At 35.7% G+C, this 13,786-nt stretch overlaps 1 protein-coding gene across 1 annotated transcript in view; it reads left to right on the top strand.

The window, feature by feature from the left end:
* Nucleotides 1–11,473, top strand: part of LOC122529141 — an 86,510-nt gene extending 75,037 nt beyond the window's left edge. The window contains exons 6-13 of the mRNA XM_043654955.1: nucleotides 2,927–3,152; nucleotides 4,585–4,820; nucleotides 5,797–6,127; nucleotides 6,219–6,433; nucleotides 6,876–7,078; nucleotides 7,172–7,344; nucleotides 7,430–7,594; nucleotides 8,221–11,473. Of these exons, the coding sequence (XP_043510890.1) occupies nucleotides 2,927–3,152; nucleotides 4,585–4,820; nucleotides 5,797–6,127; nucleotides 6,219–6,433; nucleotides 6,876–7,078; nucleotides 7,172–7,344; nucleotides 7,430–7,594; nucleotides 8,221–8,711 (2,040 nt within the window). The 3' untranslated portion in view covers nucleotides 8,712–11,473. The remainder of the gene's footprint in view (nucleotides 1–2,926; nucleotides 3,153–4,584; nucleotides 4,821–5,796; nucleotides 6,128–6,218; nucleotides 6,434–6,875; nucleotides 7,079–7,171; nucleotides 7,345–7,429; nucleotides 7,595–8,220) is intronic.
* The last annotated feature ends 2,313 nt before the right edge of the window (nucleotides 11,474–13,786 follow it).

The raw sequence follows: 13,786 nt of genomic DNA, 5'->3' as shown, positions 1-13,786 counted from the left end.
AATTAATATATATAATAAAATCATAATAGAATAATATATATATTATAACAAAATTATAATATGTAATTACATGAAATACAATATATATATATATACTAAAAATATAGTATTATATATATTATTGTAAAATATACTAAAAATATACTAAAACATACTAAAAATATAGTATTTTATATATAATTATTATATATTATAATAAAATTATAATATGTAGAATAACATATATATTATAACAAAATTATAATATATAATTGCATGAAATACAAAATATATATATATAATACTAAAAATATAGTATTTTATATATAATTAATATATATAATAAAATCATAATATGTAGAATAATATATATATTATAATAAAATTATAATATATATATACACTATATATATATGTGTGTATATATATATACACTAAAAATATACTAAAAATATAGTATTTTATAATTATTATATATTATAATAAAATTATAATATGTAGAATAATATATATATTATAACAAAACTATAATCGCTTTACCACTCGGTGGGCGTTGATCGACGAACAAACGTCCGGCTGATATCGCGTACGATTGTAACTCGATATGCTCGGCAGCGGTGACTATAGCTTTCTAAATCGAAATTCTTTTTTTTTTTTATTTTTCTTTAGAGCGCAATAAAAGCAGATTTAGCAATGCTTGCGGGATACACACGCACGATAAGTAAACATGCTCGTGCATTTGGGCAGTTTCGAATGAAAATGATCGGATCATTTGGATTTGGTTTTCAAATTTGGAATGCTTTTGTCACCATTCGTCACACCGTTCAAGTGTTTCTTACCTGATGCTTGCTTGTTCAATTTTTATGTGTCGTCGAATTAGGGAAAATGCTCGCGAGAGCTCCGCCTGTACAAGGTACGTTCAGCATGAGCCGTGATTCATTTATTTATATATGAAACTGTTCAGCGGAAACGAACGTGGCAAGAAATGATTGATAAAGTGACCGAATATAAAGGTACCGGTCTAATATTGTCCCCCGATTCCGGGAATAAGCGTGTTCCATATTAAATGTCCTCTTTTCTTTGTTCTCTCTCTCTCTCTCTCTCTCTTGATGTTGAATGGCTCTCGATATACATATGTACTGTTTACGGATAGCGTTTACCTAAAATTAACGCAAGAGCACGGTGACAAACGAGGTAAGGCAATTAAATTTGTCCACAGATCGATTAAAATCGAATCGGGCGCAAAGATAATAAGTTTCCCCGAATCGAGTTCGAATCGCAACAGCGTTATTCGATTGTCATTGTCAAGACAAACAACGGATATCGTATATCCGCAATATGTTTTCAATATTGTGTATCTTCAATAATTATATATACACAATATATGATTATCTGCTTATTTTGAAAGTGACGTAAGCCACTTGTTTTTCAGAGAATAAAATCAAGTTAGCGATCAGATTGATTACAATTCTACGCGATCCCTTCGTTTTAAAGCAGTCGACGTGCAAAACAATTTGCCGAAATAACTGAGAGTTTGTAAAATTTGCGAAACCGTGTAGAAGTTGGGTTTAAGCAACGAAATTCGATTTAAAAGCAAAGGTGACTTTCAAAATAAGTTATAATGGTACATTTTCACGCAACATTAAAAGTCACTCTTTCGCAATTTTGTTGTTGTTTTTGTTGTTACTTGTCTAATTACTTTCAATTGAATTGACTGCAGTAGTCTATCAATCAAATCAGAACATTATAGACAACTAGACAGTGTTAAAAAATGCACTATTCAATGATAAAAGATTAAAGATTTTAATTAAAATATTATATATAATATTACAAGTTAACTACAGTACATTTTTTCTCAATAAAGTATCAAAATAAGAAAAAAACCAATTTTATTGATTTCAAATTAAATTCAAGTTCAGACATGAACTTAAATTAGTGTACTTTAATCTGTAACAAGAAAAATTTTTTTTTAAATATATAATGAAAAAAATTACAGATTTATTTTAGCAGGAAGTGATCTTTGGTACACTTTAGTTTAGCCCACACTATATTAAAACTCATATCTAGACAATATTAAACTAGACAATATTAAAAAATGTACTATTCAATGATTAAAGATTAAAGATTATAATTAAAACATTATATATATTATTACAAGTTAACTACAGTACATTTTTTCTCAATAAAGTATCAAAATAAGAAAAAAACCAATTTTATTGATTTCAAATTAAATTCAAGTTCAGACATGAACTTAAATTAGTGTACTTTAATCTGTAACAAGAAAAATTTTTTTTTAAATATATAATGAAAAAAATTACAGATTTATTTTAGCAGGAAGTGATCTTTGGTACACTTTAGTTTAGCCCACACTATATTAAAACTCATATCTAGACAATATTAAACTAGACAATATTAAAAAATGTACTATTCAATGATTAAAGATTAAAGATTATAATTAAAACATTATATATAATATTACAAGTTAACTACAGTACATTTTTTCTCAATAAAGCATCAAAATAAAAAAAAAACCAATTTTATTGATTTCAAATTAAATTCAACTTCAGACATGAACTTAAATTAGTGTACTTTAATCTGTAAAAGGAAAAAATTTTTTTTAAATATATAATGAAAAAATTACAGATTTATTTTAGCAGGAAGTGATCTTTGGTACACTCCAGTTTAGCCCACGCTATATTAAAACCCATACCTTGCGTAAATCTGGCGTGGCCAGTTTAACGCGTGTTGACTACAATGAAACCAATAATAATAAACAATGAAATTGATCTCGAAGAATATTTGAAACTCGTTGTCACGTGAAAATATACCTACAACATATATACATATATAATGCTATCTGCTGTACTGAGTCTTGCAGGTGATCGCCGGGTTTGATAGCGAAACCGACTCGAAAGGATCGAAATGTAAACGAACGGTGTGATTGTAGGAGCAGCTGCGGAAACGAAAGGACGAGGAGGAGAGACAGGAGATACTCAATCGGTCGTTGCGCGACTCGACCAAGTTGCACGCGTTGGAGAGCCACGCGACCAGTCTCTCGGGTCAGGAAAATCTCGCGTACTCCCAAGACGAGGTGACCACCACCGTGGTCGGCCGTGGGACGCACGTAACCGCGAGCCCAGCGCAAGAAGTCGAGGAGCCTCCCAGGCCCCTCAGTAAGTCGTATTTTCCCTCGAGATATACACGTCTGTTCCAAGTGCGCCACTTCACTCGATGGCCGCACTAACGACACTCGTCGTGGCCCATTAGGCCTCTACTTATGCTCCGATAATTCCTCCTCGGTCCCCCCCCCTCCCCCTTTTCGATCCAAAACCTAGTCTTCAGACTCCGTCAAGATTCTATTCCCGCGTCGTCGTATTTGCATTCACCTTTTTTCTTTACTCTCTCCCGTCGATTCGATCGGCTTGCGACGGTGTTAGTTGTCATCAATGGATTTATACTTGACCTAACCTATACGACAACCTACACTGACATTCTCGTTCTATATTTTCCTATTTTTAACTCTTAATCGATATTTTCGTGTAAATTATACATTATACATTATATATATATATATATTATATAGTATAATATAGAATATTCTATAATATTATACCCTATGTTATACTATAGAATAGAATATTCTATATATTATATTATACTATATTATTATACTACAGAATATTCTACATTATACTATAGATTATATACTATATACTATATATTCTATAGTATAATATAGAATATTCTATAATATACTCTATTATACCCTATGTTATACTATAGGATAGAATATTCTATATATTATATTATACTATATTATTATACTACAGAATATTCTACATTATACTATAGATTATATACTATATACTATATATTCTATAGTATAATATAGAATATTCTATAATATACTCTATTATACCCTATGTTATACTATAGGATAGAATATTCTATATATTATATTATACTATATTATTATACTACAGAATATTCTACATTATACTATAGATTATATACTATATACTATATATTCTATAGTATAATATAGAATATTCTATAATATACTCTATTATACCCTATGTTATACTATAGGATAGAATATTCTATATATTATATTATACTATTATTATATTATTATACAATAGAATATTCTACATTATACTATAGACTATTCTATATTATACTACAGAATACTACATTATACTATAGATTATATACTATATACTATATATATTTTATAATATAATGTAGAATATTCTACAGTATAATATAGAATATTCTATAGTATAATATTAGTATAAACCTAATACAGCATTCTATAGAATATTGTATAGTATAATAATATAATATATAGAATAGAATACAGAATATTCTATTCTATAGTATGATACAGAATATAATAGAGTATATTATAGAATATAATATATATATGTATATTGATCAGCGTGGAGAATTTCGAGTATTGACATAAGTTAGAGCAAGAAATTGGAAGAAAGATGCGTCTTTCTCATACCGAAGGAATAACTGAACGGTACAAAGCAACGCTGCCCCCCACGGCCTGAAACTTTTGAAGAATCCTTCTAACAGGCATATTGTTGCATATTTCAGCGTACGGAGAGGTCGTCGCAACACTGGAGAGGCTGCAGCTACAGTTGCGCAACATTTCCGGCGCTCTGGGCATCTCTGGACCCGGCGTAGAAGCTGAACTCGAAGCGGTGCGGACGCTTTTGGTCCAGACTCGATTCGCGTCTGCCCTGGCCACCCATCACGCCCTCAGGAACCGCTTGAAACCGAACAAAGTTCTCAAGCATCATGCCGAGGATGCTTCCAGCTTGTCCCGCGACGTACGTGCTCTGTATTCTTTTAAACAAATTCGTTCGATGCTAGTCTAGACTATCACAGGAGGGAAACGTTGTAAGGATGACAATGAAAAAATTCTATTTTGTAGTTTCACAGTTTGACGAACTTTTGTACGAACGAAGGCGAAGACTTTCCAATTGTAGAAATGTAGAAATGTTGCTTTACTATGTTATACTGACTGTGGATCCTTTCTACCTCGTTTATATATCCTTTTCAGATTCGTACTTTGGTTTTTGGCCAAAGTACCTTAGGATGACTCATACGGGTTAAGCAATAGTGAAACAGGAATAGTAGATCAGCGTAGGATATAAATTTTGTAAAATACGAGTGCGCAGTGTTCATATTTCACAGAAATTGGTGACAAATTTGCTTCACGTCGCGGACAAAAGGATACTCGTGGAATACAATACAGAGAAGAAGATATGCCATTTTTCTGGCCTTACAACAGATTATACATTGTACTATTTTACATTATACTTATACATATGTATGTACACATTACAATATATATATATATTTATATATATATATATATAAATGTGTATGTATACATTATAGTATGTATATATATTACATTATAATTAATCCTCACGCTATTCCATCACGTATGACTAGTCGCTATGATTGAGTGTATGCACTCAACCAGGAAAGCCATCTGCTAATAAGTTGTCTTTATTTGTCTTCTGATTCTGATAATACTTCGTGATTGATCGAAGAGAATTTTAACGCGACACAATTGAAAATCAAACACACACACACACACAAAAAAAGGAAAACTTTCGATATCATATTTAAAAGAATTTTTATCTCGGTCTTCGTGATCTTCTCTATTTGAATATCACGCACGATTCAGATCTAAAACCAAATGGAAAGACTCGTCTATTATAGCTACTTCTTACTGCATTATAGTTATATCTTCAATTGTTTCTCCTGCAATTGAGTAACGTTCAAATGTTTTAGTGTGTAGAGATCCTGGAGAAATGGCAGTCGTCATCAACAGCAACAGGTGTTGGCGGCGCGGAAACGATGGCCGCGGTGGAGGAGCTGACCGGTATTTTGACGAACTACGACATGGAGGCACTTCTACTCGCCCACGACTCGATCATCTCTTACGTCGACGGGCTGCAAAGGAAACAGAGTCCGTCGTCGTCGTCGCCAAGCGGCCCTCCGAGCCCTGCCTCCAGCTGGAGGGGCTCTCGGGTCGTAGATAACATTAAAATTATCAGAATCGAGAAGACTAACGAACCCCTGGGTGCTACGGTTAGGAACGAGGGTGACGCCGTTATAATAGGTACATTTCATTCGTTCCATTGACAATTGAAAAAAGCTGAAGTTAAGCCGAGTCGTGTTAAGGCCAACTAACCTCGATTATGTTTGTGGAGGTCGTGTGGTGCGTGGAGGGGCGGCAGACAAGTCTGGACTCCTGCACGAAGGTGACGAAGTTCTGGAGGTGAACGGTGTGGAGATGCGTGGCAAGAGCGTGAACGAGGTGTGTGATATTCTGGCCGGTATGCAGGGTAGTCTGACCTTCCTCGTGCTCCCAGCACCCATGAATCACAGGAATAATTTGTCCAACCGAAGAGAAGACACCAATCAGGTACTGACAATGAAAATAAGTAGTAAAATACTTGTATTTTATTCGTTCATTGAATTAAATATTACCAAATACTAGCAGTAAAAATCCTGTATTGTAAGTTAATTACAATTACAACCCAGTGTAAGTTAATTAAAAAGCCCATTGTATGTAATTACAAATATAACTCTTTGACATACCAATGACGTCTGTGAGACATTGGCAGGTTAATACGTATATAAGGATATGAAAGAATATTTTTCTACATGCCTGATATGGCAAGAGTACAAAAATTTATCTGTTAAGTTTACACGAACCTAAAGTGAGAAATAAATTTCATTTAATTTGTATGTCAAAGAGTTAATCTCATTTTATAACTGACTTGTTTGACTCGGTTAGCGTAGCATACATACAAAACTTAAGTAAATTCGTTAATCTAATTTTTTTAACATCATCACGTTTTCAGATACAACACATACGAGCCCACTTCGACTATGATCCGGAGGAAGATCCTTATATTCCGTGCCGAGAATTGGGTGTCAGTTTTCAAAAGGGTGACGTGTTACACGTGATCTCTCAAGAGGATCCCAATTGGTGGCAGGCGTATCGAGAGGGTGAAGAGGATCAAACACTCGCTGGTCTGATACCTAGTAAAGCCTTCCAGCACCAGTATGTTGATATATATGTACATGTATCCTCTCTGTTGCTTGTGAAATCTTCCTTTTGGATATTTATCGGACAACCGAAATTTTATTTTATCAGGCGGGAATCCATGAAGCAGACTATCGCCGGTGACAAATCGACCGTACGCGGTTCGAAGAAATCCAGTACGTTGTTGTGCGCGAGAAAGAATCCAAAGAAGAAGAAACGGAACAAGTTCGGGGCGAACTACAACGACGACGGGTATCCACATTACGCAACGACTGCCATCGACGGTAGATATGGAAGGGATTTATATAAAAGATGTCGGGCCGCGTTCGCTCGTTCTCTGTTTGCTAATCAAATATTTACATTTCCCAGATTATGACAGCGAAGAGGTGCTCACGTATGAGGAAGTCGCGTTATACTATCCGAGGGCGAATCACAAGAGACCAATAGTCCTGATAGGGCCTCCAAACATTGGCCGACACGAGTTGAGGCAGAGGTTGATGCAAGACAGCGAACGTTTTGCAGCTGCAATTCCTCGTAAGCGTTCAGGGGTTGAGAAAAAGTTTATACATCGCGCGTGTATTTAACACGTTGAATGGGCCACGTGAAGGCCGCCGGTGACAAGCGATGCCAAGATTAGTAGAAACACATAATTCGAGTGAATGTTGATACTTCTAAATTTTTCAATATTTTGCTTCGTTACTGCAAATGAAGAAATTACTGCAGTAGAACATATAAAAATAGTTTTTATTTATACATATAATTCACGCATATTGTGATATAACACTGCAAACAAAGAAAAGATGAATCAATATAGTCTTGTGTGACGATTTTTCGCTTTTGTTCTACCTAATTGTTTTGAATTCTTTTTATAACATTTTCTGCCCGATCTTGGATTTTCCTGCCTTTTTTTTTCATTTCATGGCACAGTTTTCATTGTAGAGAAATATTTCAACGTAATATCTATCGCATGATAACAGTTTCATGTTAGTGTCTTGTAACATCACTGTGGTATTCAACGTGTTAAAAACTATCGCAACACAAAATATTTCAGTTTTTATTAATTAGAAAAAAAAACTTAATCGAGTTATGCTATGTGCGCATAAATCACATTTTCTTCATTTCACGATATCATCTTACATAAAGGTAACTATTTGTTTAAGACACGAGTCGCCCGAGGAAGGATTCTGAAGTGGACGGCCAGGACTACCATTTCATCTCTCGTTCCCAGTTCGAGTCGGACATCCTCTGTCGAAAGTTCGTCGAACACGGTGAATACGAGAAAGCCTACTACGGCACCTCCGTGGAGGCAATACGGTCCGTCGTGAACTCCGGTAAAATCTGTGTTCTTAATCTCCATCCGCAAAGCCTGAAGATCCTTCGAAATTCGGACTTGAAGCCGTACGTAGTGTTCGTTGCGCCGCCGAGCTTGGAGAAACTCCGTCAAAAGAGGATCAAGAATAACGAGAGTTTCAAGGAGGAGGAGCTGAAGGACATTATCGAGAAAGCGCGAGAAATGGAGGACAAGTACGGCCATCTGTTCGACATGATCATCATAAACACCGACACTGATCGGGCGTACAATCAGCTGCTGACGGAGATCAACTCGCTGGAGAGGGAGCCTCAGTGGGTGCCTGCGTCTTGGGTTCAGTAAAGAAAAAAAGGAGCGAGACTTCCTTCGGGACACCGTCGAGCCAGTTTGTTTGTTTTCTTCGCTGGAGCGTAAAGCGATAGGCGAGCAATTGAAAGAGAAAGGGAGGCGATTTTAAAGTCTGACTGGAAATGAAGACTTCCAGGGACTGGTTCTTTTACTGGGTGCCTGTTATACAATTTCACGTTTCGTACACGCGCGCAAATGAAACTTCTAGCCAGGCTATCGTACTTCAAGTACCGCTGTGGTTTGACGTAGTCTTCCGTGTCGTATATGGTGCCATCTGGCGATCCGAAGATCGTCGCGCCAGCAAGCGCGTTCCCAGAGGGCGTTGAAAATCCCCATCTCGTTGCGACTTTTCGCTTCAGCTCTGGCGTCCGCCCGGAGGCACGGCAACGCGGGAACATCGGGATTCGGCGACTTTGAAATTGAATCTCGAAGGATCCAATCCCTCGACCGACTAGCGTTGCTCTCGTTTTTTTCTTTCTTTTTTTTTTTTTTTTTCATCGTCTCAGCAACACTCTAGTTTTCCTGCGCGTAATTTGTACCAAACATGAGATGCCCCGAGGAATGATCGCTACTACCCCGCATAAGATACATATTATATATATATACATAATTATATATATACATTTCCAAAGATGCGTGAATCTTGAAAGAGATCGTCCTACTTCTTTAAAAAATCACCGGATATCTATCGTTCAGGATAACACCGAGCCGCGAAAAATTAAAAAGAAAAAAAGAAAAGAACAAACCAGAAGCGTGAAGATCTTGGACGGCAGTAGCCTTATTCACTTCGCAATTGAATCGAAAGACTTTCTCACGCGCTCGTCCCTTGCGAACACGTCACATAATTTTCACAGCGAACCTGCAGCGACGGGAGACGCGTCCCTGCTCGCTGAATTTTTTAAGCCAAAAACGGGAAAAAAAAAAAATATTTCGCAGGACCCTTGCAAGTTGTTAAAGACGATTAACATAAAAGAAACCACGTTTCCTCGTATTCGTAATTTCGTGTGAACTAGTAAGGGAGACGGAGAACTCATAAACGTTTCATCGTTCGCCCTAGGTACCCTCTCGTGTTTGTTTAGAGAAAAGAATCATAACCTCTAATCCAAGTAGACCTCGTTAATGCGAAATATAGACTTAGGCTCGTGTGTGAACCAGCGTAAAACAAATTTTTAAGACACACTTTGGAGAACGAGACACGGACTCTAGGGATTCGTCTTTTTATTTTCGTCCTCGAAACGAGACCGTTAGACTTTTCTTCTTCTTTTTTTTTTTTTTTTCCTCCAGTTCGACATCAGTACTCCATGTCAGCCATGTTACCACCCACGTGCATCCTCTTTACTCGACTAGCAATAACGCGACATCTACTTCGAGTCGAAGATTCTCGCTAAAAAGAAAAAAAATGAAACATGGTTTCGTGGCTCCAGGGAAAAACAAGGAAAATTCTAAAAAAAAAAAAAAAAAAGAGAGAAGAGTCGAGCGAGAAGAATTTAATAAAAATCGCATCGGCGATCGATCGTTTTTTAGTTTCAGCGAGGAGAAACTTTTTTCCGAGTGTAGTTTAATTTCGATGTCGTAAACCCAGCTAGCAGCGAAAAAAAAAGAAAAAAAGAAAAAAAAGAGAATGTTTCCAAGTGAAAGAAACGCGAAAAAAAAGAGATACTAATTGCTACCTTTTTAGTCCACTATTTAAAAAAAAAAAAGGAAAAAAAATTACGTTAAGAAATCACGCACGATGGTCGGAGTAATTGTGCCAAGTGATTGGGCCGCGTGTTAAGGAGGACACGAGAACTGAAATGTGCCAAAATATATTTGAGTCCCCTCAGTAGGAGACCGAAGAGAATTTTGTTCAGGGAAGACGTATTATACAATTAAAATTAAAAAAAGAAAAAAACAAAAAAAAAAGGGGAAAAACAAGAAAAAAAATGACACACAGAGAAGACAGTGATGGAGGAGGGCAAGAGGTTAGAAGAAACACGCTCAACAGGCACTTTCGTATCTGTCATTATATTGATTCTGTAAATATTTGTGCACTTGTATAGAGAGAAAAGAAGAAAGAGACGAGAAGATAAATAAGAAGTTTTTGTGTCGTTATTATTATTATTATTATTATAATTGTATTATTACTATTACCATTAATTACTTGGACTTTAATTTTCGTTAATTGATTGTCATCGTATCACCCGCTACTCTAGTTTTCTCGCGCCATTTTTGAGACACAGGACACAGTTTTATGCGAACAAAGGTCAGTAACACGATTATGTACTTGTTAAGTGATTAATCAAAAATCCTCGACGACGGGGTCTTCTTTCTTTATTCATTGTTTATGTTTTTTTTTTCTTTTTTCGCTGGGTTCGCGAACCGTGCTCGAGTAGTGAGGCGTCGTTAATGCGTTATGCCTGAAAACCGGATTAGGATTTCCGTAGATAATGCGTTAACAAAGCGCGTGCTATGTACAGAGAAAGTAAGAGAGGGAGAGAGAGAAAGTGTGAGCGCGGAATGATACCTGTTCGAAGTATGTGTACATTAATTACTGTTGCTCCCGAGTATTTTTCTCGACAATCCAATTTCATTTTATGTGTAAAATAAACGTACAACTTCAAAGAGGAGATCAGTATAAATGCGTGCATACGTTTTGTATATACGTACGGTATATACGCACACACACAAACATACATACTTACATACATACACACAACACATGTATCGTAAGAGTCGAACGAGAACCGAATATCAAAAAAACCGACCATTGTTGTTAATCTCGAGTCAGCTATTTTTATACCTTTCGTTTCATCCAGCTGCTCTTCCTTCTCTACGCCCTTCGCGTGAAAAATGTGTAAAAAACGAAAGAAGTCCAGAATAGTAGCCTGTGAATATATAGTTATTCTTTTTTCTCACTCTTTTTATTTTCTTTCTTTTTCCTTCAAGACACAAATTAGGAAAAAAGGATCAATCAGAGATATACCAACAGAATAGATACATTAGAAATAGTTAATGAACTATTGTGTCACCACGTAAAATTCTAAAAGCCATGACTCTGTCACCATGTAAAATTCTAAAAGCCATGCAAATGAACAGACAAATTATAACAATCAAAGGAATCAAATGGGTCCTTGACAAAATCTTACTAGTTGCATTTAGGGAGAGCTCCGTACCAGATTTTAGGATTATTTTAAGATCTTTGGGTTTTACAATATAAAAGTCTATGTCTATGTTAACCCAATTAAAATGTGCAGAAATTACTACAAGTACAACCACACAACTGCGCTGCAGAAGAAAATGTGTGCAGTTTATGGAATAAGTACCTCAATACAAGAGCATAAGTACAACGAAGACCTATACAATATCTACATTGCCAAAAAAACCATCACACTTTCTCTCAAGAGTGTAAACACTGCCAATACAACAAAAAAATGAATAAAATTATGAAAACAAAAGATTCTGTGAGGTTAAATCTCAAATAGATAAGGAAATGCAACCAACTGCAAAAAATCCGCTATTAAAAGAGAATTCAGGCTCAGGGATCATGTTAAATAACTGCAACGTCCCGCACTTAAAAAAACTCTCCATAAACGATGAATTCAAAATAAAATCCATAGGAGGCCACGTGAGTCCACAATGAGTGACTTGGTTTTATATCAGTCATCCTAAATCCTCAACTAATTCAAACAATCACATCATACAAAACCCTCCTAACAAAGAAGAATCCGAAACGAATCAACGTACACAAAACTAACCACTTTAAAGACAACAACAGAAGTAATAAACTGCAGGGGAACGAAGATGACAAGGAAAATTTAGTTGATTTATGGACGTTGAAAGACTATCACCACGTAGCGGTGAAATGGTGAAATTAATCACTATTTCTGTCCTTGTTACACAGTAGTGCGCTTCTTCTCAATGTGCCGATACCACGATTCCTGTATTACCGATGTTGACACAACTCCTTCTGTGAAAGGAAGAACGCACTACTGTGCAAAAAGGTACAGAAATAATGATTAATTCCACAATTTCATCACTACGTGGCGATACCGTTTTAATGTAATATCACAGACGAGGTATACTTCATAAAACGATTATAAGACTTAATTTTGAAAAGAACTTACGAAGAGGATTTAATCCGCGATCTCTTACAATTATATCCGTGTAATAGCTCCTTTCTACGGACCATTCGAGTTTCAGAATTCACATGTAGAAGATAACGAAGTAATAAAAGTAACGAAGTAATCACACATTATTCTTAATAAGCTGTAGTGTTACAAACGCATTTGCAATATGTTTTGTAATCAACGATATTCGGAAATAATGCTTCTTTTTTTAACATATTGACAACTTCTTGAAAACTTTGTATTTTAGAACTTCCAAAGGATTGTGAGACAAAGGGTTATATAGTCTTGAAGTGTCGCGATACGAATGACTAGGAAGAAGAATTTCTTTAAAATTTATTCAACGATTACTTGTTGCAATATATATTAATATAAATAATATAAAACACTATATATATTTATATTTGTTATATTTAGCGCGAGCTGTCCCATTTCGGAAAGATCATCAATCTTACTCTTACACAAACGTTACATCATAATCATTGCGACAATTACATAATTGTTTCCAAAGGCCGTTTATCAAATTCACACGTGCAGCTCGAGCAATCGATCATTATTCATGACTGTGTAATCTATACAATTGGCCATTAAAAGCCATTTCATTTCATTTCATTTCTTCTTTTCCAGATAAAAGCAAGTACGCACGTATCTCGAGACTCTGATTAAAGAGAAGGCTCGTTTCTAATCGTTCGAATTCTAATCTCGAAAAGGGGAACAAGGTAACGGTCGCGAGAAAGAGAGAAAAAGAGAGAGAAAAGGTTAGGTACGTTAGTAAGTCGTTAGTGAAATTTCAATGCACAAGGACGCGACGTGGTTAATTAAGGCCGACGAACCTTGGACGCCAAAGATGAATGAATTACAATTGTTGCAATTGTTACAACTGTTTCAGAAGGATCGCGTTTTCACAAAAATTTGCAAGAGCTCGAGATGCGAGTCTGGAAGCTAGACTGATCATACAAGGGGACA

Source organism: Frieseomelitta varia, unplaced genomic scaffold (genome assembly GCF_011392965.1).
Source record: "Frieseomelitta varia isolate USP_RPSP 00005682 unplaced genomic scaffold, Fvar_1.2 scaffold_279, whole genome shotgun sequence".
NCBI lineage: Eukaryota > Metazoa > Arthropoda > Insecta > Hymenoptera > Apidae > Frieseomelitta > Frieseomelitta varia.
The sequence above is the reverse complement of the archived record's forward strand: the minus strand, read 5'-3'. Positions and strand labels throughout refer to the sequence as shown.